This window comes from Quercus robur, chromosome 4, assembly GCF_932294415.1.
Source record: "Quercus robur chromosome 4, dhQueRobu3.1, whole genome shotgun sequence".
NCBI classification, from domain to species: Eukaryota; Viridiplantae; Streptophyta; class Magnoliopsida; order Fagales; family Fagaceae; genus Quercus; species Quercus robur.
Genome location: NC_065537.1, coordinates 86,205,948 through 86,230,650, shown reverse-complemented (window position 1 = coordinate 86,230,650; position 24,703 = coordinate 86,205,948). Strand labels below are relative to the sequence as shown.

The 24,703-nt window shown below is 33.4% G+C and overlaps 2 protein-coding genes across 14 annotated transcripts in view; one reads left to right on the top strand and one right to left on the bottom strand.

The window, feature by feature from the left end:
- Positions 1-24,703, bottom strand: part of LOC126724163 (callose synthase 2-like) — a 176,381-nt gene that overhangs the window by 42,365 nt on the left and 109,313 nt on the right. The gene's annotated exons all lie outside the window — the stretch shown is intronic.
- Positions 9,166-9,773, top strand: LOC126724171 (60S ribosomal protein L39-3). The gene is made up of 3 exons (XM_050428537.1): positions 9,166-9,263; positions 9,353-9,456; positions 9,526-9,773. Exons 1-3 carry the CDS (start codon positions 9,261-9,263, stop codon positions 9,572-9,574), a joined length of 156 nt encoding a protein of 51 aa, XP_050284494.1. The 5' UTR covers positions 9,166-9,260; the 3' UTR covers positions 9,575-9,773.

The window sequence follows — 24,703 nt, the reverse complement described above, 5'->3', positions numbered from 1 at the left end:
GAAAGGTTTTGTCAGTCACGCCAAGTCCATCCTCATGTGAGCTTCCATAAAAACCACGACTAGACCGCCATTCAGTGACCAAGGTCCAACCTTTCAAGCCTACACTCTACAAATTATATTGTTCGGGCCTTTTACATGCGAGCCCAATGTCATTCTTGGGTCGTGAATAATCGTGTCCCTACAAGTACCATTCCACCTAACAAGTGCGGTGGGGATAAATATCTATTCTAATCCTTAAATAATTGAGTGATGCAATTAAAGATATTACAAATTTATTGTATAAACCTTATAAACAAATATAAAATATTAAAGTTATTACAAATTTTATTACAACATTATCAATCACATAAAAGCATTTATGACATTCATTTATTTTATTATTGAAATCTACTAATCATAATCATTGTCATATTATATTAGCTTGTTAACCTTTTATAATAAATAAAACTTGTAATAATTTTAGTATTTTCCTTTATTTATTAGTAGTTGAAGTGACATTAATCACATTTATTAACATATTATTATATAACCTTTTTGTAGTAGTTTTTTAGCATTTTTTTTTAATATATAAATTAGGGTATCTAGACTTCTTCAAGTATAAATATGATGAGTCGTCATTTTTGATATCTAAAGAGGAGTTTTGATTCTTTTTATTAAAAAAAAAAAAAAAAAAAAGAGTTTCAATTGATTTTAAATTACAATTAAGGCCATGAACTGATAAATATGATGAGTCGTCACTTTTTAGTTTTTAGTGTTGGTTGAAAAGGAAAGAAGTGATAAAGAGACAAAAGTGAGATAACAATCATAACATCAACACTGGCTAGGAAGCATCCTACAGCACTGAACTAAAAGATAAGAGGAGTTAAAAAGTATCGCCCACTTGCAAAGTACTTTGTCATTTGTCAATATATAACTATATTTCTCAAAAAAAAAAAAAAATACTCCATATATATATATATATATATAACTTTATTGGTAGGAGGAGAATTAGGAGTAAATTGAAATCTACTTCTTCAAGATTTACTTATTACATGCAATGGATTGATCCTGCGAGGACTGAATTTCATGTCTACCATTGGTCAAATTAGGCATCCTAACCTTTTTTGAAATGCTACAAATTATTTCCTTATATTTAAGACAAATTTTCGCGATACATTATGAATGCCAATCTCAAAAACTTATTGATGAGACAAAAAGACTTGGTGGAGTATTACGACGTTGTATGTTCCAACATGTCAGGAGGGATGGGAATAGATTAGCTCACTGTCTAGCTAAAAAAGCAGTTTTATCTGCAGGTTTTGAGGTTTGGGTAGAAGACTTACCCGAGGACGTGGATGTTGTTTTCCAGTCGGATCTTCCTTGAATTGGGTTTTTGTTTCGTTGCTTTTTTTTGTAGTTCGGTTTTTATTATTAATAAAATTTCGCTTACCTTTTTCTCAAAAAAAAAAAAAAAAACTTATTATTGATGGGGTGAAGTCTCATGCATCCAAAATGGATGGGCCTTCGTGCAGCCCGCAGAGCCCAGGCTTGACTCATCGATTTGGTCCAAGACCACAACATTCAGACAATCCCAAGCCACCCTTCCATATACAAGGTCGACTTGATGGCCAGGATCCCAAAAGTAAGGTGGGCTTGATGTACTTTGAGGCTTAACTCAATCAATTTATTTAATACTAACCAAATTAGGGTTAATTTGAAGAAATAATACTAGCCAAACTAAGGTTAATTTAATATAAACAATCAAATATTATGGTTCAAATATAAAATTCTATAATAAAAAGTGAAAATTTATTATATTTTCAGGAAAATTGTGGTTTACTTTATCTTGAAAAAGACAATACATAGTCAAGTAAAATTGTAATCTAATTTTCAATTTTGATTTTTGTATTAAGAAAAATATATAATTTTTTTGGTGTGCGACCATATGTGAGATTTGGTGGCTAATGTTGATAATCTACCATGTCTATGTTTGATATTGGTATACAAAAATTAAAGTCTTAAATCGTGAAGGAAAATTATCAGATGCAACTTTAGGAACTCTTTCCTTTGGAACTATTTTAAGATGGCAGCTTATTCCTCTTATCATCACAAACAAAACCCAACTTGCAATGATAATTCATAATTAGGCACAAGAAATGAACATATAGTATACAGGCCAGATATAAGAAACATAGCATACAATGGTGTGCACATAAGCAGAACACATACAGCTATGAGGAGTGAAACTAGTAGGCATACTCATCACCATCCAAATGCCACAGATGCAATAAAGAAGAGATACTTCACACAAACATTGCTATTATCCATTGATACCTTTTGGAGGAACAATAACGAAAGCAATAACAAATGCAAAAGTGCTATCAAATCACATACATGCTATCAAATTTTCTTGAATAACCAAGTGTTATTATCCTTGCACAATACAAAAATTATAACATTGCTATTATTCTTGCACAAGTACAAACTACAAAAAATATATCTAACATGAATTGATATTGAACTATCATGTTCCTTGCACAAGCAAATACTACAATAGAGAAATCTAACATCAAATTATCTATGTCAACCATGTGCTAGGATCTTTGCACTCTACAAAAGTTACTTGGTTAGATATTGTCAATAATAATATTCAAATTAATGTTTAGACTTTAACATCCCCAAGATTTCCATCCAATGTAGATGAATGTACTCTTTTTGCTCAAGATCCATGTTTCTTGTATCTTTCATCATAATTTCATCATCCACTTTCAGCTTTTCTACTTCATTCTTTTCTTCCTTGATACGAATCAATTCTCTTCATTCTTATGAGGCAATGCGCATTATCTCTCTTCGTTCTTCTAATGCAATGTGCATACTTTCCTTTTTCTCATCATGCATTCTCTTCTTTTGTTCCTTGATTTCATCCAATTGGGAGGAAAGTATTGGGACCACAGCATCGCTAATCTTTCTTTTCTTTAATTTCTCATTTTCGGCCTTTTTGCCTATGGGTCTCTCCAAGGTTTTGCCGAAATTCATCTCATCATTATCTTCGTCTAGATTTATTGAGCTTGCAAAAGTAGGGCAAGATTGTGTGGCTAGCTGTCTTGCGCGGACCTTCACATTATCCCTTAAATTCAACCATTTAACTTCATTCCTTAAAATATTCCAACAATGTTCCAATTGAAATGAGTTTTCGCTATTACTTCTATACATAGTTTTTGCATCATCAATCTACAAAAGTAACAAATTAAAAATAATGAGTATCATAAAACTTTCAGTACCTTGTCTTGCTCAATTTTACCATTTTCATTATGGTTCTCAATTTGGGCCAAAAATCCACAAAACTTGTTGATCTCCTTTTGAATTGTTGGCTACCGACTACTTAAGAGTCCTTGGAACAGTTAATTTTCTTGTCTTTGTGGAAGGTGGACCAAATTCTATCCCAAAATGTTTCGTGTTTTTAATCAATCGAGGTCACAGCATCTAAGCTGACATAGAGTCATGCCAACACTAGCTTAATGTTTTTATCTAAAGTGAAGTTATTTCCCCATTGACTTTTCTTAGTAGTTGTTTTTTTTTCAATGGAGAGTGTAGATTATCCCATTTCAACTTAGGGTGGAGATTGATGGGCATTCACATCTAAATGTGGAGTGGCCATCAAAATGCTATTGTCAAAACCTTGTTCCTCATCTCATAAAATGTCAAGGAAGAAGAGATTTTGCAAGTTCATCACCTAAAGAAAAAAAAAACCAAATTAGTTCAGAAGTAGCACTGGCATAAGAAACTAAAGTAATTTCAATCTATCTAATACTAAAACTGAAATTCTATAAAGTACAAGATAAGATCAAGTCACTAACTGAAAGTAGAGATATATATATATATATATATATATATATATAAAAGCACAATGATTATGTTGAAAATCACTTTTAGCCAGTGACTTGTAAGCTCAAGATCATTGCCGAAGGTGCTAAAAATTTTTACAAGCATGTTTGAAAGAGGATCTTAAGATTGTCAAAGCATGTTAAGGTAACAACTAGTCCATATCCATTACAGTTGCATTACGATTATGATCAAGTGATAACATAGAATATAAGATACAAATCCTAGTAACTCTAGGATTGTGATAAGATAGGATAGAGTTGTTTCCATCTCAAATACCTTTGTATTTCAAATTCTATATCTATTAGGATAGAGTTGTATATTTCAAACACTCTTGTATTTCATATTTTGTATATGTACAAATTCTATTATAAATAAAAACCTTGAGCCGTGTTGAGTTAGGTTGGAAAATAATTCATACACTTGTGCTTTTACAAAGCATAATTACCTCTCTCTTTTCTTTTCTTTTTTGCATTAAAGAGGATTTTATTGAAAGCTAAAAAACGTGCAGTACAAAAATATCAACCAAGACATAAACAGCAGAGTCATAACAAACCACAACTACATGACAGAGATATCAACAACCAAAACACAACAACAGGATAGAGTCATAACACACTACAAATAGAATTCCTTTAATGATATATTTTTATTACTTAAAAAAAAACACACACACACACACACACTACAAATAGAATCCCAATGAGTCCCAAAATTAACACTTTCATGCCCTCACTTGAGTTAAAGGTTCACATTATTGAACCCAGGCAAAGCATAATAACCTTAAGTAAATGTAAATCCTATCTTTCCATTTTTATAGGGCCATACGACAGCAATATAATCATCCTCAGGGGCATAATTTTCTTGAATTCCAATTCTCATCAGCTTCTAGCACCCTTCTAAGAGGATGATAGAGTTCCTGGAACTCAACATTTTAGAGTAGAACAATAATTTATTTACATTGTTTTCTAAGTCTTGAACTAACAATAAACCCTAAAAAATTAGTTGAGAGAAACTGGTGATATTCTTGCTTTAAACCAAAGAAAACAAAACCCTAAAATCTAAATTAGAAAAATCCATACCTTTTTGGAGAAATTTGCCCCAAAATCTGTCAATAAAGATAACTCCAAGCTGATCCTCCCTCCTTACTAGACTGCAAAACCCCTAAGACAATCACATTCTTTCCCGTGGTAAAGAGAATGAACAACAACAAGAGCTGAAAGAGGCGGAACGAAGAGAGAAGATGAGTCTTTGAGTTCAGCAATGAAACAGAGAAGGAGAGGCGTTAATTTCAGGTTTCAGGAGATAGAAAAAAAAGAGCTAAAAAGGTTTTTATAACTTAATATTATAATATATTAGATAATATTAAAATAAAATTTGCAAAACTACAGTAACCATGCATATATGCACGGTTATTGTAGCAAGTGGGAATATATGCAAAGTTATGTAGAGTTTTACAAGCACTGGTGCAAGTCTATTTTATACTATATTGTGCAAATTTTTGCACATTTTGTATTTTGCACCCACTGGTGCGTATGCTCTAAGGATATACCAAGAGGATGTTATAGAGTTTTCATGTTTTCCATTTCCTTAAGAACCTAATTTTGTATGGAACTCATACGAGTCCCTTCTAAAATGTTTATTTACTGTTTTTCGCTAATATTGAATTGTGGATTAATCTTAATTTCTTCATATGATTAAAGCATTTTCTTGGATTAACAGTGGTGGTTGAGCTGCTCAATTTTTACTGATGAAGAGCTTAATTATGTATTTCTGTGTTTCTCATTCCAAGCTACTTGTAAGGTATGTTTATCTGATTTGAGACTAGAGTGTGGTTCCTTTTTTATTTAGTTTTGAAAGGTTGTGCATGTATTCATTGCTTGCTAATTCATATCAGGGTGTGGTAGTTCTTTTCTTTTTGTTTAGGTATAGTTAGTCACTATGTTGTGCGATCATTTTGTTAGATTGTTCTAGACAAACTTATTTGGTAATCACTAGTTGTTCTCCTTGTTCTATAATTGGCAAAAAACTAAATTTGGCTTCCTCTACAGTTCAAAGTCTTTAGATAGTATGTAGTGGAAAGTAATTGTTGCCACTCTTGAGGGTTGAATCAGTGTCACCTCAAACCCATATTGGTTTGGTGTTGAGATACTAACCAACTGCATGTAGGTTGCTATCTGTTTGATGATTGAATGTCATTGATTTTTGTTCCATTTGTTTTGGCTTGCACTGTTTCATTTTATTGTTTCTATCAGTTTAAATTTGTTGGTAGAATGGGCCACAAGCCTTGTAGTTTAGTGGCATTGCCTAGTTTTTGTATTGAGGAAAAGTTGGGTTTGAATCAAGGGAGTCAATCTCGTATCAGTGGCTATACTGGTTTGATCAGTGGAACGATGTATTTCGATATCAGTCAATACTAGTGTACCATTTTGGGTTTACTGTCATAATAAAAATAAAAGTTTACCTTAAAACATTACCTCAATTCAGAACAAATTATTCTTGGTTTTAGACTTTAGACTTTAGCATACTAAGAAAACAAATAATACTAATAAGTTAATGCAAATAAATTACCATCTGGCCCTTACAAAAATTCAAAAATTGCAAAACTGGAAAAAAAAAAAAAACACTTATTTTTGTACCGTTCTGTACCGACCGAAACACCCAAAATCACTCGGTATGGTCGATACATGGCCGGTATTTAAACCGGTACTAAACGTTGATGTTTCCTTACTGGTGCATGTATCGGTACGATACATATCGACAGTACCGGCAAGTACAGTACGGTATTGACCACCTTGGTTTGAATCCCCCATCCCACTTATTGTCCACCAAAAAAAGATGTCAAAACAAAAGATATGAAATGTCTCCCATTCCCTTAGCTGGTTTTTGTATGCTTGCAAACCGATTGACTTTGTTGGTTTTTAAATTCATATAATGTTTGCTTTTTTTCCATGCCACTACTATGAAGTTTGGTGGTCATTACTTATGTTAAATGTATTGATAATCAAATTTAAATTTGTTGTTAGTGATTGGTGGCACCTTTTCTGAATTTGGATCATTTTTATAATTAAAAAAATGGTTGAAACATCAATGTTTGAAAGTTTTCTGGATTTGTTGCTCATAATTCCCAATGTGTTGGTTTGTTTTGTGCTCCTACTTTTTATCACCATATTTGATTCATGTAATTCTGTACGCTTGCTTACTAGAATCAAGTTCTTTTGCTCTCTATATTTGTGAATTTATGACAATACCTACTGGAAGCCTCATATTCATGCATTTTTTGTTTTTTTTTTTTTTGTTTATGATATTGGTGGTTTTAGATAAGAAATGGTTGTAATTGATCATTTTTACTCTAGTTAAAATTCATAGGTGTGTTATATGCATTATCTGTAAACTGAATTAGCTCACCCCAATATGGATGCACATACCTCCTCAAGCTAACTAAGTTGCATGATATGTTAACTAGTCGACATGCTCCTCTTGTAATCGTAATTGATTGTTATTGAGAAAGAGTTGTTGAAGTTCTCACTGCTTTTATATCATGCACCATACAACATGCTTCTCTTGCAATTAATGTTCTTATAATCATACATGTCAAAACAATAAATGCATGATGGATTGAGTTTTCACTTCTTTATATATATATATATAGAGAGAGAGAGAGAGAGAGAGATATATATATATATATATATATAATTACAGCATGCTGCTAACTCCACAGTTCTAACCCTTTTCCCCCTAGACTAGCTACAAGGCCTTTGGCTTTCACTTCTTTATATCGTGCACCATACGAACACTAATGTTTTTAGAAGAAGTATTACATATATTACTTTGTAGAAGTTATATTTGTTATAGACTTGAGATATATTCAAGTAATGACCAATTTAATCATCACCTATTAGTTATGCTAATTCAAATTTTAAGTCTTTTAATAATTAGATTAACTTGTTGGAATATTCTTATTACAATAGAAAATGTTGTCCATAATCATTACCGAAAGTAATAAAATATGAAGTTTCAGTTATCTAAATTCTTTGTTAAAGTTTCTTTTGTGAAAAAATATTTGAGTTTGAATCCTGCCTACTTTAAATTAAAATCAATTGATATCTTGAATCTTAATATGATAGTAAAGAGCGATAATTTGTTATAGGTTCTGATTTTATTGTATCCAACAATTCTTTAAAACAATATACAAAGTTTATAAGGGTTTATTTTTTATTTTTTTTTTGTCTATGAGGGTTTTAATCCAATTAATTTTCTTCATTTTCTTCCTTGTTTTTGGTTGAATACTTTTGATCTAGATTGAAGGATTTTTATATGCAAGGTAAATGTTTTTTTTTTTTTTTTTTTTTTTTTAATGATGGTTTCAAACTTTCAATCAAATTCATTCTTTTTCTTTCCTTTAAATTTATGTGATTTAGGTTAACTTCTCATTGGTAAGGAATGTAATAGTCACACATAAAGGCCACTTTTATAGGTTTTCAATTAAGGTTCAATAGATTCACAAGACTGGCTTCAATAATAAGGAATGTAACAGTCACACATAAAGGCCACTTTTATAGGTTTTCAATTAAGGTTCAATAGATTCACAAGACTGACTTCAATAAAACATGTTAGACACAAGTCCCTCAATTCATGACCAATTGAATCTCGATCAAGGGGCAATTGAGCTTAGATCGATGTAAGGTCTTCAACTTAAATAAACTAGTATGAATTGATCACGAATCCATTTGACAATTATATTATCTGGAAACTTGCCAACTCTAAACTTAACAATCTCCTACTTTGGCGATTCCATGACAAAACTATATTACGAAATTTAAACCCTATAAAATTCTTGTTAAATACAATCAATCCCAAGAAATCAAAGAGAAACTAAGACTAACAAACAAAAGAAAATATTTTCGTCGAAAACATTTTACATCTAAAAATATTTTATAACCAAACAAAAGAAGCTAATTAAACTTGGTCCATGTAACAGTGTTGGTTTGGTGCTCAAGGCCCATATGATTTCCTTGCCAATTTGGGCTCTCCTTTGTGGCTGGCCCCTCTCGTCAAAATCATCTTGTACCCATTAAAACCCACTTCATTAACCTGAAGTTATTGGGTCTTTGAATTACAAATCCTTGGCATTCAGCTACCTTGGTTCTATTTGTGTTGTTTCTATCTTGAGCCCAAAGAGATGGATTTGTTTAGGCCCAATTTAAATATTGCGCAACCGGCCTAGAAGTTTTGGATTTGTTTAGGCCCAATTCAAATTTTGCGCAACGGGCCATATAAAAGAAGTCTGAAGTCCAACAAAATCCTAGGGTTTCATCATCTTCGACCCACCTCCAACAGAAACAGATTCTTTCGCAGCGGCGACTTCGACTTTGTCTCTTTCGCAGCGGCGAGCAAAAATGGTTCTTACTCTCTCTCTCTTTCTCTCTGTCACTGAGTAACCTTTATGATATGGGTCTGAATGATTATTATTGTGTTATTGTATGCTCAGCCGTCCCACAAGACATTCATGATTAAGAAGAAGCTGGCTAAGAAGATGAGACAGAATAGGCCTATCCCTCACTGGATCCGCATGAGGACTGACAATACCATCAGGTTCTCTCTATTTCCCGCTTCTTCGTCTCTGATTCTCTGTTTAACTCTAACTAACTCTTCCTATTTCAGGTACAATGCAAAGCGCAGGCACTGGCGCCGTACCAAGCTTGGATTCTGACTGAGGTGTTTTTTGTTCGTTTTATTGTCATTGCATAGTTTCAAAACACAAACAATGTTTATTTACTGTTTTTATAGGTATAGGGCTTTCATTTCCTTAAGAATCCAATTTGTATGGAATTCATAAGAGTCCCTTCCCTTCGCAGATGTTTTTGACACTTGCATTGATAGTGGTGGTTGATGAAGAGCTTTTTTGATTATGAGGTTTTGCTTAATTTGTCTACGTATGTATGTATGTATAGCTTTTAGCATACACACTACACTGCCTTCCTTGCCCCATCAAAGCATGCATACCATCCACCCCTCTACTGAAGAATTGGATACCTCCAAAAATGCATAGAATTGAAATGAGCCTTTTGATCAAATTCACATTCAGATTTAATTTGCTTGGACGATGTTGTAAACTATTACAAAATCTTGCTTTATCGTTTGGCAAAGCATTTAGCAGTATGTAGAGAGATGGAATTTGTATTTTAAAACAAAGATAGGAATAAGACTGTGAAACTAAATCCATGCAAGCTGCTGTTATGTAGTATTTTAGGAAGTGTGAAATTCTAGCACTGTGAAACTAATACATGTACAGTATAAGACTGATGCAAGAGTCTAATGCAATACACGGAAGATGTTGACATGGCACATGGCCAGCCAAGAGTCCAGCCCGTGAAAGAATAAGTTTGGAGGTTTTTAAGTTGGTTTTGGAATTCTATATTATCTAGAAGAATAATGAGGAGGTGCTAGAAGAATAATGAGGATCAATAGGCCTTATAAATAGAGTTGTGGTGTAGCCTGTTGTTGTGTGCGTAAGAGTTAATTAGAAGACAAAGTTTTGTCTAGCAAGAGAGTTAGAGAATAAGCTTTGTCTAATATGCTATTATGAAAGCACCTTTAGGTGTATTGGGGATTTGGGTTAGTTTATATTTATGAGAGTTTATGACTGGTTGTAATTATCATTGATAGTGGATATTTTTGTTTGGTGTTGCTGGATGTAGACATAGAGTTTGCCAAATCATGTCAAAATTTATGTATTGTTTTCCTTTCCATTTATTATTTTACACGTTTTTCACAAGGAAAATCCATTGAAAGTGAGCTATTTTCAATGGATTCTGAACTAATCATTGTCCCCTTAACTTGAGTGATTACATGACTACTTTCACTGTTAGCCATTGACACATGCACAAGCTAGATTTTAGGAAGTTGTTAGAAGTAGAAGCCATGTGCTGTATTAAACATAGCATGTGATTAATTAGCATTCCCAAATTCGATCTAGCCTAAACAGCAGCACATTACAGTCCCTGCATCAATTAGGTATATTTATATACTTCAGTCAAAAACTTAGTGCTTAGAGTTGAGTGTGGTGCCTTCATGTCTCATAATCCATGGTTTGGGTTTGGGAGAACCATCTTCAGATTGCAATCTTAAGGATTGAGAAGTGGGTTATACTATTTTATATTGTGTTCTGCTGTCAGTTGGTCTCAATACTTTATTTTATTTTATTTTATTTTTGCTAGCATTGGTCTCAATACTTAAGGTTGTAATAGATTTACAAGCTAGCAAAAGAAAATCTTTGTTTGGTTGTAGAAGATAGACCAACTTTAGGATGGTTGACGACTTCCTTAGCAAAGGAGCCCCTACCAATATTGGAACATTTTGGTAGTAAAATGAAAATTCATAGCGATGGCCATTCTTTTGCAGGTAGAGGAACCCAGTTGTTAAAAAGATCAAGATAGTCCAAGAAAATAAAATTATACAAGCCCTTGTTTTCCCCCAAACTATTAGGATGATTTTTTTGGGAGATATGAACACTAATCTGATTGTCCTAACAAACAAACATGTATAATCCCTCCACCAGATCAAGTGTCAATTGTCCACTTAACTTGTCTTCCTTACTTCAGTTGAGTGTCCGTGTGTAGTAAGCTCTATTGAGCTTACCAAAGAAATTAGTATCAAGTCTATTGACAATGTGCCAAAGTTATTTGCTAATCTTGTTAACCACAGACCATGGAGGGAGTTTGGAACTGATGCAGATAATTAAAATCAAGATCCAGTATCATTAGTTAGCTGTATCTCCTAAATAGCTCATGCAAGGACTAATTTCTCAGCTTGTAACTTTATAGTGCATGTATGTTTGCAAATACTATTTATCAGATAACTTCACTTATATTTTGCTAAATTTCTATGTGTGTTTTCTCAATTTAAAAGAAAGTATAACTGGATCGGAGGGGATTGGTCTTGTCATCAGCTTTTAAATTAAACCAGCCTTCAATCATACGAGTCTGGCATGGTAGAAAGATATTTTTGAGTTTTCTGCTTTCATGGGCCACAAAAACTTCTTAATTTTTTTTCCTGCTTTGCGGCCCGCCTGCCAGGGAAAGGGGGAGTACTGTGCAGCTTAGTAAAATCTTACCTACAAAGCCTTTTTTGATAAAATGTTGAGCCCAAGCAAGTTTCACATCAGGATAAGAACAAATTTTTTCCTCAATGCACTTCTGTATATAGGAGCAAAAGCAGAAAAGCAAAATTTTTATCATATAAGTTCTAACAATTTCATGAAAATAACAACATAGGGGTGTATAACCACAACAGTCTCACAAGGATATATACCAGTGTAGGTACTTTTTGAGGAGGCTGAATGCTTGAGGAAACAATATTGGCTGCCTACATATCAAGCTATAAAGGCAATTCCATTATTGTGTGAATATTAGCAAAAAATGGATAAGGTACAGCAAAGAATTATGCCTGATTAGATCAGGAAGCTCTAAACGTTTCCTCAAGGCTGTACAAGAAAGTAAATCCGAAGAGTAATTTTGAAAAATATTATCTAGACTAAAATATTTGTTTTTGTCCCTAAAGTTTGCATGAATTTCTTTTTTTCATCCCTAAACTTTAATTTTTTCCCCCTAAACTATTGAAAACATTACACCATTTGTTATTAAAATTTAAAAATTTCTCTTTTAGTCATTGAACTACTGAAAAAGTTCTTTTATCACCACTAAACTTAAAAAAAATCTTCCATACTAAGTGTGTGACCAATAGTTTCTTGCCACTTGTTCATCTAATGTGTGTCATTTTTTATTATTATTATTATTTTTTTTTTTATAAATGTAATGGTCCATGTCAAATTCTCTAATGCTAAAAATAGTGCCACCTAAATACAGGATAAAATTGACTAGGAGTGGACAAAAATATGAAAAGTGTAATGTTTTCAATAGTTTAGTGATGAAAAATGATCTTTCTTAATTTAAGGGATGGAAATTGAACTTCATGAAAATTTTACAAATGAAACAATATTTTTTCCAATTACAAGACCAATCCTTTTAGTGTTATTTATCGTGTGTGGTACAATAACTTGCAGGTGTGTTGGCAAGGTTTAGGGGTGGCAAAATCAACCCAAACCCATTTGTCCACCCAAACCCGCCCACTTAAATGAGACCCAAACCCACCCAATTATTAATTGGGTTAAATGGGTATTAACCCAGTTAAACCCAATTAATATTAATGTTTATTTGGTTTTAATTGGGTACCTAATTAGACCTAATTATGATCCAACTATCATTTCTACAAATTACTCAACTCTAAAACGCCTCAAAACCACTAAAATGACCAAAATACCCCCTCAACCTAAAAAATGACCAAAATAACACCTAAACCTAAAAATGACCAAAATACCCCCTAAAACCTAAAAAAAGACTTAAATACCCCTTAAACCTAAAAAATGACCCAAATACTCAAAAAACATGAAAATTACCAAAATAAACCAAAAACCTACAAAATGACCAAAATACCCTCGAAAACCAAAAAATGACCAAAATATCCCTCGAAACCTTGTTATTTGGTGCCATCCTCTGTGATGTTGTTTGGAAGCAGAAAAACCGTTCCATATTTGAGAACATGGACATAAATTTGGAAGGTGTTGCAAGCCAGAATTTTCAACCTTTTTGTTGAGCATAAAAGTGCTAGACCCCCCCTTGTGAGATCTCAAGTTTTTGCTATAGCCTTGGGTTGGAGTTCTCCACCGAGGCTTGGCTTAAAAATAAATGTAGATGCTGCAGTAAGTCCAAGATTCTCTCTCATTGTTGCGATCACAAGAGATTGGAAAGGGAAAGTGGAATTTGTTGGTTCAAGGAAGGTGAACACCACCATCCCTTTTCAAGCTGAAGCAGAAGCAGTGAGATGGGCGCTCTCTTTAGTTCCGGACTTGAGGTGTGATTTTGTCTCGATAGAAACAGACTCTCAAGTTGCGGCCAAACTCATCTCGAACTTAATAGCGCCCCCCCCTTGGAGAGTCATGTTTTTATGCTCTGATTTGAGGTCCTTTTTGTCTAGTTATAGTAACGTAGCTGTTAGATGGATGCTTAGGATCTTTAATGGGACTGCCCACATTTTAGCCAAGTGGTCTTTGTTTTGCAATTTTTATGGCTCTTTTGATGTCAGCTTTAGCCCAGACTATTTCTCCTCTGCTGTGTTGAGAGAGTCCAGTGGCTGTGTCCGCTATGGTAATTTTGAAATAAAGTAAATTATGCCTTGTGTATTGGTGCCTAGAATCAGGCTCCTATCCGTTTGCTTTTAAATTGAAATGGTCCATGTCATGGTAAAGATTTAGTTTTCTAAAATCTAAGATGTATTTGGTGCGACATCATTTAAAATTGTATTCCACCAACTAAGGAATGATAATTGATTTAGGTGGCATCATGTTCACCCTTAGATATTTTAAATACTAAATCTTCACTTTGAATTGGACACCCCATTTCAAAAGCAAATGGGGAGGGTTCTTTTCCATACAACCTTGCCAACACACCTGCAAGTTATTGTGCCACACACGATAAATAACACTAAAAGGATTGGTCTTGTAATTGGAAAAAAAATATTGTTTCATTTGTAAAATTTTCATGAAATTCAGTTTCCATCCCTTAACTTTAGAAAGTTTATTTTTTATCACTAAACTATTGAAAACATTACACTTTTTATATTTTGGTCCACTCCTAGTCAGTTTTATCCTGTGTTCAGGTGGCACTATTTTTAGCATTAGAGAATCCGACATGGACCATTACATTTATAAATTAAAAAAATGACACACATTAGATGAACAAGTGGCAAGAAACTATTGGTCACACACTTAGTATGGAAGATTTTTTTAAAGTTTAGTGATGATAAAAGAACTTTTTTTAATAGTTCAGTGACTAAAAGAGAAAATTTTAAAGTTTAATGACAAATGGTGTAATGTTTTCAATAGTTTAGGGAAATAAAAAAAATTAAAGTTTAGGGATGAAAAAAAGAAATTCATGCAAACTTTTGGGACAAAAAAAAAAAAAAAAATTAGTCTAGATAATATTTTTCAAAATTACTCTTCGGATTTACTTTCTTGTCCAGCCTTGAGGAAACGTTTAGAGCTTCCTGATCTAATCAGGCATAATTCTTTGCTGTACCTTATCCATTTTTTGCTAATATTCACACAATAATGGAATTGCCTTTATAACTTGATATGTAGGTAGCCAATATTGTTTCCTCAAGCATTCAGCCTCTTCAAAAAGTACCACACTGGTATATATCCTTGTGAGACTGTTGTGGTTATACACCCCTATGTTGTTATTTTCATGAAATTGTTAGAACTTATATGATATAAATTTGTTCTTAGATGTGAAACTTGCTTGGGCTCAACATTTTATCAAAAAAGGCTTTGCAGGTAAGATTTTACTAAGCTGCACAGTACTCCCCCTTTCCCTGGCAGGCGGGCCCCAAAGCGGGAAAAAAAATTAAGAAGTTTTTGTGGCCCATGAAAGCAGAAAACTCAAAAATATCTTTCTACCATGCCAGTCTCGTATGATTGAAGGCTGGTTTAATTTAAAAGCTGATGACAAGACCAATCCCTCCGATCCAGTTATACTTTCTTTTAAATTGAGAAAACACATATAGAAATTTAGCAAAATATAAGTGAAGTTATCTGATAAATAGTATTTGCAAACATACATGCACTATAAAGTTACAAGCTGAGAAATTAGTCCTTGCATGAGCTATTTAAGAGATACAGCTAACTAATGATACTGGATCTTGATTTTAATTATTTGCATCAGTTCCAAACTCCCTCCATGGTCTGTGGTTAACAAGATTAGCAAATAACTTTGGCACATTGTCAATAGACTTGATACTAATTTCTTTTGTAAGCTCAATAGAGCTTACTACACATGGACACTCAACTGAAGTAAGGAAGACAAGTTAAGTGGACAATTGACACTTGATCTGATGGAGGGATTATACATGTTTGTTTGTTAGGACAATCAGATTAGTGTTCATATCTCCCAAAAAAATCATCCTAACAGTTTGGGGGAAAACAAGGGCTTGTATAATTTTATTTTCATGGACTATCTTGATCTTTTTAACAACTGGGTCCCTCTACCTGCAAAAGAATGGCCATTGCTATGAATTTTCATTTTACTACCAAAATGTTCCAATATTGGTAGGGGCTCCTTTGCTAAGGAAGTCGTCAACCATCCTAAAGTTGATCTATCTTCTACAACCAAAAAAAGATTTTCTTTTGCTAGCTTGTAAATCTATTACAACCTTAAGTATTGAGACCAATGCTAGCAAAAAAAAAAAAAAAAAAAAATGTATTGAGACCAACTGACAGTTGAACACAATATAAAATAGTATAACCCACTTCTCAATCCTTAAGATTGCAATTTGAAGATGGTTCTTCTCCCAAACCCAAACCATGGATTATGAGACATGAAGGCACCATACTCAACTCTAAGCACTAAGTTTTTGACTAAAGTATATAAATATACCTAATTGATGCAGGGACTGTGATGTGCTGCTGCTTAGGCTAGATCAAATTTGGGAATGCATATTAATCACATGCTATGTTTCATACAGCACATGGCTTCTACTTCTAACAACTTCCTAAAATCTAGCTTGTGCATGTGCTAATGGTTGACAGTGAAAGTAGTCATGTAATCACTCAAGTTAAGGGGACAGTGATTAGTTCAGAATCTTTTCACCTTTACTTCAGAAAAAATATTGCATTTTGCTATGTTATTTAATTGAAAATATATGCATCAGAATTTGGTCAATCTAGAAGCATTTGATAATGAAATAACTGGGTCAGGATTTGGACAAAAAGTATCTCTGGTCTTGTATAAAAGTATTACTGGATTGTACCAAATTTAGAAATGACTCATTCTTTAGCTTGACATCTGCTCTAAAAGAAAATAGCTCAATTTCAATGGATTTTCCTTGTGAAAAACGTGTAAAATAATAAATGGAAAGCAAAACAATACATAAATATCCAGTGACACCAAACAAAAATATCCACTATCAATGATAATTACAACCAGTCATAAACTCTCATATACCTCACAAATATAAACTAACCCAAATCCCCAATACACCTAAAGGTGCTTTCATAATAGCATATTAGACAGAGCTTATTCTCTAACTCTCTTGCTGGACAAAACTTTGTCTTCCAATTAACTCTTACGCACACAACAGGCTACACCACAACTCTATTTATAAGGCCTATTGATCCTCATTATTCTTCTAGCACCTCCTTGAGAATTGTACCCAAAACATAGTGTTAGGTTCTAAAGACTTAGGATCTTATGTATTTAGAAATCTAATATGTATTGTTGGCAAGCCATGATCAAAACAAGATGTTTAGTTGTGTTTAGACTTGCTCAAAGTTGGTTTATTTATGTAAAGTTGGATTCAAGTTGATGCAGATTTAATAAAGCATTTCGGCTTGGTTTGATCGATCGAAGCTTAGGCTCGAATAATCGAAATTCGGGCAGAATGCGTTTTCTGTAGAATTTCAACTCAGCCCTAGTTCATTTAAAAAGTTTAGGGTTTTGTATTTTTGCCCTAGGTATATAAGTCAAACCCTAGCTACGTTTTAGTGTTAATCATATTGCTATTTGTGTAAATCTCTTGTGAGATTTGTGAGGAGTTTTCCTTTACACAAGCTTAGGATTATCAAGAAGGACATTCATTCAAGAACTTGATGATCATTTAGTTGCTGCCATAGAAGCTTAAAGAAACACAAGCGGGTGTGCTTGTACTTGCTGGAGAATCCAATAAAAAAGGAGTTCGTGATCTCGAAGTTTGCACGTGGTCGTGTCAGTAAGTTTCTACTGGTGGGTAGTAATAGGATGTTAGCGGTCTAGGTCCTATTGTACAACTTCGATTATTTCATAAGTGGATTCAGGTTTACCGTGAGGATAGCTAGGTTAAATCCTCTCCAGGTTTTTACCGGTTTGGTTTCCTGGGTGATCACATCATTGTGTTTTTTTATCTTTCCGCTGCTTTGCATGATATGATTGTTTGATTGTGATAACTTAGATTTGGAATTTGGACTAAGTAACAACTTGGCTAATTACCTAGGTTAATCCAATTGTGTTTTTAAGGGGTCTAAAAACTATCACATAGCACTATAGTTTCCTACATTTGATAAACACACATGTATTTGGCCCATCCAAAATGATGGTAACTGGATGGGTGATATTAGAATAGGAGAATCATTAATTAATCCATAAGCACTGGCGGCTTTACATAATCATTAATTAATCATGATGAGAGAGAGAGATTGTCTCATTGTTTGAATTTCCATGCTTTTCTAACCTATTGTTATCGACAGATGGAGACGTTATTTCATTCAAGATTAGGTAAATGTAAAAGAAGAAAGAAATGTAAGCAGAAAATAGTCCTTTCGAATGTAGCTATTTAAGAAAATGGATAAAGAATGATTGGAATCATCACGTCAGGTTTTTATTTTTATTTTTATTTTAAAAATAAACTTATTACAATATATAAATGAGGTAAAAGAATTAGGGTTTTTGTTTTAATTGGTTATACCCTTATCTGAAAAATTTACTGCTAAAACCGAGAACTAAAATGCAAGATTATGGTGCAATAATTTATTGACCAGATCAAAGTTGTACTAATTAATACAGTTCATGCATGACATATAAATGAAGTAGTTTTACGCATGTCATTTTGAAAGTGATGGGAGGTGCTCAATGCTCATGGTTGTGTCAAGTTTTTTTATTTTATTTTTGAGAAAGCCCAGTAATATGAAAAATAGAGATATGACTCAGTGAGTGAGATCATGATTCTTTAATTAAATGCCTACGGTCATATAAAAATAAGATATAATTATCTTTTACATATACCATGTTGAAATCAATTCCTGGTTTTAATGAGGTCAACCTCGCATGTTGTGGGTATTTGGATATCTTGAAGCATTCATTTTGTGTAATTCAATGTGTCAAACATGTAAACCAACACTTGTAAGTATGCATATTGGGTGTTATAGTTGTTTATGAGATTGAGAAAATGAGAGAGAAGAAAAAATAGAGAGTGAATTGTGGTTTGGGCAAAATGTTTACTAAAGTATGTATTTTGGATGTTAGAATTGTTAATGAGATTGAGAAAACAAGTAAGAAGAAATAATAGAAAGTGTACTGTGTACGTGTGATTTTTTTTTCGTTTACACTTACATTAATAAAAACTATTAAAAGATTCTGATGGTTTTTAGACCCCTTAAAAACACAATTGAATTAACCTAGGTAATTAGCCAAGTTGTTACTTAGTCCAATTTAACAAATCTAGGTTATCACAACCATAAAGATCATCTCATGCAAAGCAGCGGAAAGATAAATAACACAAATATATGATCATCCAGGAAACCAAACCGGTAAAAACCTGGGGAGGATTTGACCTAGCTATCCTCAAGGTAAACTTGAATCCACTATCTTGAAAGAATTGAAGTTCATATAATAAGACTTACAAGCCCCCACGCTCAACTTCTTATTGCTACCCACCAGTAGAACTTATTGACACGACCACGTGAAAGCTTCGAATCCACGGACTCCTTCTTTCTTGGATTCACCACCAGATACAAGCACACCCGCTTGTGTTTTCTTTAAGCTTCAATGGCAGCAACTGAGTTGATCATCAAGGTGTAGATAAAATCTCTTCTTTGAAAACCCTAAGTTTGTGCAAAGGAAAGCTCTTCTAGATCTCACAAGAGATTTACACAAACAACAATATGAGCAACAATACAACTCTCTAGCAACCAAGACTTTATAAAGAGGTTTGGGTACAAAACCCTAAAACCAAAAGAGGCACAAGAGGCACTCTAATCTCTCTCTCTTCAGTCTCAAAAACGTGGCTTAAGGTTTCCTTTATATAGTGGGAGAAGTAGATCTGAAACCCTAATCCTTAATGGGCTTAAGCTGCTGTTTGGGCCGACATAAAATTCTGCAAATACGATTTTCGATTGATCGAGCCTGTTCTTCGATTGATTGAACCACGCAGAATATGAAGTCTTCTTCCTGCAGCTTGTATATTCTTGAATCTTGACTTGAATCACCTTGAGCATTGTCTAATAAAACCTATAGATTCTAAAATCTATATCTAGATAAGTTTGTGTTCATGATTTGCCAATTATTCTAAACATTTAGAACCTAACAGATTCTTTTCCAAAAAAGGTTCTAAAAGGATTATATATGTACCATATAATAAATTGTCATTTTACAATGAGGCTATTGGAAATATTTATAGAGATACTAATCATAAGCTAACTTGACATTAAAATATTTATGGCCAAAATGGACAAATGCCCTTTTCGTGCAAAAAAACCAACGTTTTACCCTCTTTCTCAAACTAATTAGAGAAATACCCATTTTTTGTAACTCGATAATAGCAAAAGTTGAGTTTTGTGAAGAACTTGATCCTTGTATAATTGAGTTAGCCTCAACTTTGTGCCATGCTGGCCAGCCAGCGTGGCATTTTCTTTTTTTTTAATCCTTGAATAACTTGATTATCATAAAATCGAGTTATATAACCGACCATATAGATATCGAGTTATGCTTGTGTTATAGCTGTTTCATATTGTTTTGGTGTCAGGCGTAGCCTATCAAAGTTTTAATATAACTTGATTACTCTAATGTTGAGTTATAAAGCAAACTTGCACTCCCCAAAATTGAGTTATTCTCGTATAATAGCTTCACTTCTCCTCTCATTTAGAGTGTCTTTCTTTTCTTCTGAACTGAATTCCACTCTGCTCCACAAATCCACAACTACTTACAGACTCAACTAAAATTTGTATCACCTCAGGTAAAAAACTCACACCAGAATTTTATGGCAATGGAATTTTCATTTAATATTGTACTGAATTTTTATTTTTTTGGTTGAATGAGTGTGAAGTGAGTACATTGGTGTGATTTTGGTTGTTTGTTGTAGTAAATTTTAATCACAAGAGAATGAAATCTTTACCATAGCAACATTTTGTATTGCACATAATCATTATTGGTCACAATCATATTGGGGCGTGTACATAATCATCATTGGTCAGACATTAACAACAACATCTAATGTTTATGGTCAAATGTGAGTGTTAGTATTTCATTTTTAGCATGTAATAATACACGAATTTATGAATGTCTTTGTCGTGTACCATCTTATGTAGCATTACATTATTTACCAACAGTTGATGCACACTGTTAACTTGATCATTTGATGTTATTGTATTCAGCGTCAATGTCTAGTTCTGGCAACCCTTTCATCTATAGGCCTTGCGATTTATTCACTGCTATGGGTCGTTGTTGGGTATTGGGAGATGAGTTCAGCTATCTAATCGATCCGAATCTATGAAATAGTGCAAGGGTTCACAATACCATTAGACAAGAGTGGGCTTGGTTATTCCGTGAACAGCAAATGTTTTATGATAAGTTGGTTGGTTATAAGTTGCTAGTACCTCTACGACTCATGTCGCAGTTGCCAAGAGACATGATTGACGAACTTCTTAAAGCGTTGAACTGCATAAGAGAAGAAAATAGTCGAATGAAGATACTTCTTAATCGATATCAGACCCAAGTCGAGATTCAAGAGTCAGTGGAGTGTAAGTTGTATGAGCACGCACAATACATGCAATCACTTCTTGCTGATCCCATTTTTCAGTTAGACGTGGAGATGTCAGATGAAGAGTAATCGTGTCGTGGTGTAATTGGACTTTGTTGGAGAATTATTTTGCTTAACTATGTTTTATATGTATGTGTGTCACTGTTGTTGCATTTGTACTATGTAAACCTTATTATTGATTGTGAGGAGCATGCAAGTTATTTGTAATCTAGATTATTCCCACATAACGCATAAAAGTTAAATATTCCCACACATGATGTTTTTCAATAAGCACCTACGACATAACATTGTAAAACTTAAAATAACTTACATAATGCCACCAATATGCATGCATTGCATATTGAACGCTAACGCTACTAACATTATTAACTTAACCCTAGACATAATACACACCACATAGGAATTCATTCTAACAGGTAATCCTCGTAGTTGAGGACATTGTTACATTCCGCCGAAATGAGTTGCCTGTTGGTTGTGGCGGCTGCACCTATAACATAACATAGAAAACTTAAATATTCTTACACGATGCCACCAATATGCATGCATTACATATCGAACACTAACGCTACTAACATTATTAACTTAACCTATAGACATAAGATACACACCACATAGGCATTCATTCTGACAGGTAATCCTCGTAGTTAAGGACATTATTACGTTCCGCCGGAGTGAGTTGCCTGTTGGTTGCGGTGGCTAGCTCTTCCGCAAGTTGTAGCATGTGATACCTGCACTTACGGAGTATCATAAGATTATTCTCTTTTTATATTTTAGTCACTGTACACTCATATTGGTGCATGTTTCACCGTGGTAGTATGAGTGAGATACGATTGACAAGAGGCGATCTGAGTTGCACAAGATCATCGTGTAGAGCGTTGGATTCATTCACGCGGAAGTCCCACTCCCATCGTAGTCCAACGTAGTATTCCCTCTCATCAAAATCTCTCACTCCTATAGTTATTTGGAAAACAAGGTAGCATCCAATTGCGCGTTGACATTGGAAAATGTGACTTTAGATTGGTATGTGTAGTTATTTTGCAAGGGTAGATGTAAATGGGACTTTATAAAGGAGTTTTGCAAGGGCAAGTATTCACATGGATTTGACTATAAGTAAGGGTAAGTATTCACGTGAATAAAGATGATATGACTTGATAGTGTATTCTTCAGTGGCGAGCTGTTGAGCAGCACATGCAGAACTGCGAGCTGTTGAACAACACATCCAGAACTGCGAACATGACTTGGCTGAACAGTGGCATCTCTTGGTGCATGTGTTTCGCTGAGGCAGCTATTTGATATGGCTATAGCTTATGCTACAGCAGCGGGCTAGTGATGTGTATTGCAAAAGAGGTTGCGTATTTATTCAAATGCATATTTCTTAGTATTTGACCAAAAGAAAGAATAATGAGACTAAGAAACAACAAAGTTATGTGCTTCCAAATGAAAAATGAAATAAAAAGAAAATAACTCTCTAAAAGAAATGAATGACTTAATTCTCACATGAGTTAAAGTATCTACACTTTGTTTTCAAGATTTTCAAAGTCATCTTTGTCTCTCAACTAAGAAACATGTTCATGTGACTAAAGTGCATGTGCATAATAGTTGAGTATGAAATATAGTGGAATTCTTTTTTTCATTTTTTGTTAAAAAAAAAAATAGTGGAATTCTTTAGATAGAAATAGCATAAAGAACTTCAACTTAGAACTCATGCTAAAGAAATAATTTATTTTTTTCTAAAAAAAAAATTGGACTAAAAAAAAAAAAATCACTAAAAATAACAACAACAAAACATTAACATAAAATAAAAGCAAATGAAAATTATCTCAATGTCCTCCCCCAACGTAAAATTTACATTGTCATCAATGTTAACATGGAAAAGCAATAAAGAGTAGAGATTACAGAGAGTACCTTGAAGAAATAAATATAAATGAACAAAAAAAAAAAAAAAAAAATTAACACCTGCAAAAGGGGTTAGAAAACAAAACAACAAAAATAATAAAAAGAAAAACACAATCTAAACTACGAAACAAACACTAATGCTAATTGCTTGGAAAGTCTTGATAAATGGGATCTTCCAAATTAATGGATTCCTCTACTTGTGAAAATTTCTCAAGAAATGGATTAAGATGTTGTTCATTCACCTTAAATATGTTACCATTTTTAGGGTTCTCAATTTCTATTGCACCATGAGGGAAAAAATTTTTAACAATGAAAGTTCAGTCCATCTAGATCTCAATTTTCCAAGGAACAAATGTAACCTAGAATTATACAAAAGAATATTTTGAGATGATTCAAAAGATTTCCTTAAAATATGTTTGTCATGAAAAACCTTCATTCTTTCTTTATGACTCCTAAAATTCTCATATGCATCACGCCAGATTTCTTCCAACTCATTCAATTGCAATTTTCTCAATGAGCTAGCCTTGTCTATGTTAAAGTTAAGGGCAAAATATAGTAAACCCATCTATGGTTTGATCCTTTTGCACTTTTCCTACCCATGGTTCAAAACTTAACACTTTGCCTACTTGAGGTTATATCCTTTAGTCTTCTGTTATCCACCTCTGTTAAAAATAAGGGTAAATATGTATTTTTCTCACATTTTATGTATCTCTCCTCCTAAAACAAAATAATACATAAAACAATAAGAGAAATAAGATCTAAAAACAAATTTTTAAAATTTGTAAAACTTTGGTTGAAGAGCACACTTCTTCCGGTATGAACATTTTGAGCCAATCAATCCAAGTAAATTACAAATTCAAAAAATGTTCACAAACTACACTTAGTGAATCCAACACTAGACAATATCCGAGACCTTAAAAATACAAAATAAAAATGTGGGATGCCATGCACATGGCAAATAGATACATTGGCAAGCCCGACAGTAATTGCTTTAGAGGGTGCATTATTTGAGACCACTAATGTAGCATGGCAATAACAAGAATTAGACGCAAATGCATTAGTTATCTCAAACTCAAATTAGTGACAACTATTTCACGAGGCATGATCCCAATTGATCATTTAAGGCCTCAAACTTACTCATATCATTCATCCAAACTCAAACATACATATTTATAAAGATCTTGTTGAAATTGTTATTTGACATACATTCATAATATCCCAAATATTATTGTTATTTTTTTTCTAAAACCCAGAAGAAGAACACTATTGTGAATGAATCTCCTTTATTACAACACACCTTGGAAAAACATAGAATTAACTATCC